The sequence below is a fragment of the Galeopterus variegatus genome, unplaced genomic scaffold (genome assembly GCF_000696425.1).
Source record: "Galeopterus variegatus unplaced genomic scaffold, G_variegatus-3.0.2 Scaffold1445, whole genome shotgun sequence".
NCBI lineage: Eukaryota > Metazoa > Chordata > Mammalia > Dermoptera > Cynocephalidae > Galeopterus > Galeopterus variegatus.
The window spans coordinates 215,208-217,680 of NW_007727556.1; the positions used below are offsets into that span (position 1 = coordinate 215,208).

The window sequence follows — 2,473 nt, forward strand, 5'->3', positions numbered from 1 at the left end:
GGGGGGCCCCGCCACAGTAGGTGGCCGCAGGGGCTCTTTCACCGTGTCTGCTTCGGCTCCCCGCTGCTCTGCAAGGAGGGGGAGCGGGAAGCCAAAGGCGTCGGGAGGTGCGAAGGATGACCCAGGGACACCGCTCGGTCCGGAGCTGCAGCGTGCCCGAGCTGCGCGCTGGACCCGGGACCGCGGGGACCAAGGAGCCCGGTGCGGCTGGCGCTGCAGGGCCAGCTCCCTGGGGAGCCCGGGGCAGCCTCGCTCCCTGCCCTCCTCCCCGGCGAGGACACGCGGCCGAGCCCGGGCAGCGCTTCGCCTGCAGCCGGCGCTGGAGCTCAGTGGGCGCCCGAGCTCTCTGCAGCCTGTGCGGCTGGGGCTGAGCAGCTCCCGGTGGACGCTGCCCCTTGCAGGTGACACCAGGGAGGCAGACTAGCGGGCCACCTCCCAGTCATCCTGCCTGGACAAGCGGAAACAGCCCCCGCTGGGGGAAACTTGGATTTTTCTTTTGCATCTAACTCTTGTAGCTGTGCGTGATTTGCGAGCCCCATAGGGTTGCATTTCCTACTGGACTGGTGTTTGAGAAAAACTGCCAGGAGGGGGTGGTAAGAGGAAGAAACACTGTGAACTTCGGGGGCAGGGACATTTTCCTGGAAGTGACAAATAGCCTCAGATCTACAGTTACCAGGTCAGTGACAACGCGACGTCCTTTGCTCGAACACTCTAAGGGTCTGGACACTGCCACATGACCAACACTGAAGACCCCAAAGAGCCATGGAATCCTCGCTGGCCACATCCAGTTCTGCCACAGGCCCTGTTACCTTCTCCCACGTCTTTGGTCAACAGTGCCAACTTATGGAAGCAGGTAGGACGCGTGTCATGCGTGATGTGCCCAGAGAAAGGGAAGCGGGCATTATTCAGGGTCGATAGTGGCGGTCTCTGTGTTTCTCTGTCTGCCTCACCTGTTTCTCCATGTGATTTGGGATGAGAGACTCAACTAGCCAGTGACGCGATTGCCTGGCATTTATCCCTTTAAACAATAAAGTTTTTAGGACTTGCCATGAGATGGCATGTGCCACCTGGCATGATGGGGGAGGGTCACCATTTGTCTTTTGTCATCTGTTTCCTGTGTGGCTAGCAGAAGGATGAGGGAGAGTGCATCAGGGGAGATCTGATGATGTGGTGACTGTGGCCATCTTTTGGGGGCAGGTGCCAATCCTAGAGTAGTTGTCCTTCTGTCAGCTTGCCTCTCTCTGCTCCTAGGAGTGCTGTTTAAGCCGTGCCTAGCTGGCCACTGTTGGAGTAACTTAGATGCTCCTAATGTTGTCTGCTCTGAGCAGCCTGTCCCAGCCTTTGACTCTGCTGTGGGGATTCCTCTTTAGTCTTTGCTGCTGAATTTGTCTTCCAGATGGCTCGTGTTTTATACAGAAGAGGAAAGTTGGCATGGGCTGCAGCCTTAACCCATGCCAGCCATCTTGCTAGGGTCTGCGTTTGGTCACAAAGAAAACCAGGTGAGGGTGAATGGCTTGGTGCAAATGGTCACCGAGGTCAAGCCCACAAATGGTGCTTGATTTGTGCTTATGACTCGGTTGGAGGTACAGGAGAAATAGTATTCTTGTTTCTCTGCTTTTTCAGACTTCATTCCTGGTGGGAAAAGGACCACGTGTTCCTCCACTGGTTTGCTCAGTGTAAAAGGGTTGATTGTACATTTTCTGTGAGTCTCAGGAAGATGGTAAGAGCAGCACTGTCTCAGGAGTCTGGGGGCCTGAGTCAGTGTCGATGCTTCCAGTGGCTGGTTGCGTGACCTTGGAAATTGCACACCCCACCCCCTTCCCTGGGGTGTCTGTCTCCACCTGCAAAACAAGAGAACTGGACTTGGGGTGCCTGGACCATACAGGCCTTAGGTTCTGTGAGCTCAGAGGAGCATTGCTCAGTGGCAAAACAAACTTGAGCTGGTTTTTAGGACGGAATGTGTCTGCACAGATAGACAGCTCGTGGAGTGGGTAAGTGAAGGCTCTGGAGCTGGACATCCTGGGTTTGAGTCCCACCTTAATTTGTTATATGCTGTGTGACCTCAGGCAAGTTTCCTAGCCTCTCTGTGCCTCTGTTTCCTCATCTGTAGAGTGGGGATACTAAACAGTATTTTATCAGGTCATTGCAATAATTAAATAAGTTAGTACATGAAAAGCATCCTTCCATGGGCCAGTCAAAGCATCTCTGCAGAGAGAGGCATAGATGCCTTTGACCATCAAAGATGGAAGCATCAAACACCCCTCTGCACTCCCAACTTGATTCTGGTTTGTCCAGAAGGTTGAAAATCTCCCACTCCATGTATTTTATCGGGAATGGCTTAGGTGCATCTACTTCTATACAAGAAGGAGGGCTCGGAAGGTTTCCTGGACCAAGGTTTCATACACTTCCATACTTCCCTGAGATTACCGTGGGAAGGCAGATTGGATTTCTAAAATACCTCCCCTGTGACTTT

The 2,473-nt window shown here is 53.9% G+C and overlaps 1 protein-coding gene across 1 annotated transcript in view; it reads left to right on the forward strand.

Moving 5' to 3' along the window:
- The first annotated feature begins 762 nt into the window (after positions 1-762).
- RPTOR (regulatory associated protein of MTOR, complex 1) overlaps positions 763-2,473 on the forward strand; it is a 181,098-nt gene continuing 179,387 nt past the window's right edge. The window contains exon 1 of the mRNA XM_008577068.1: positions 763-853. Coding sequence (XP_008575290.1) covers positions 763-853 — 91 coding nt within the window. The remainder of the gene's footprint in view (positions 854-2,473) is intronic.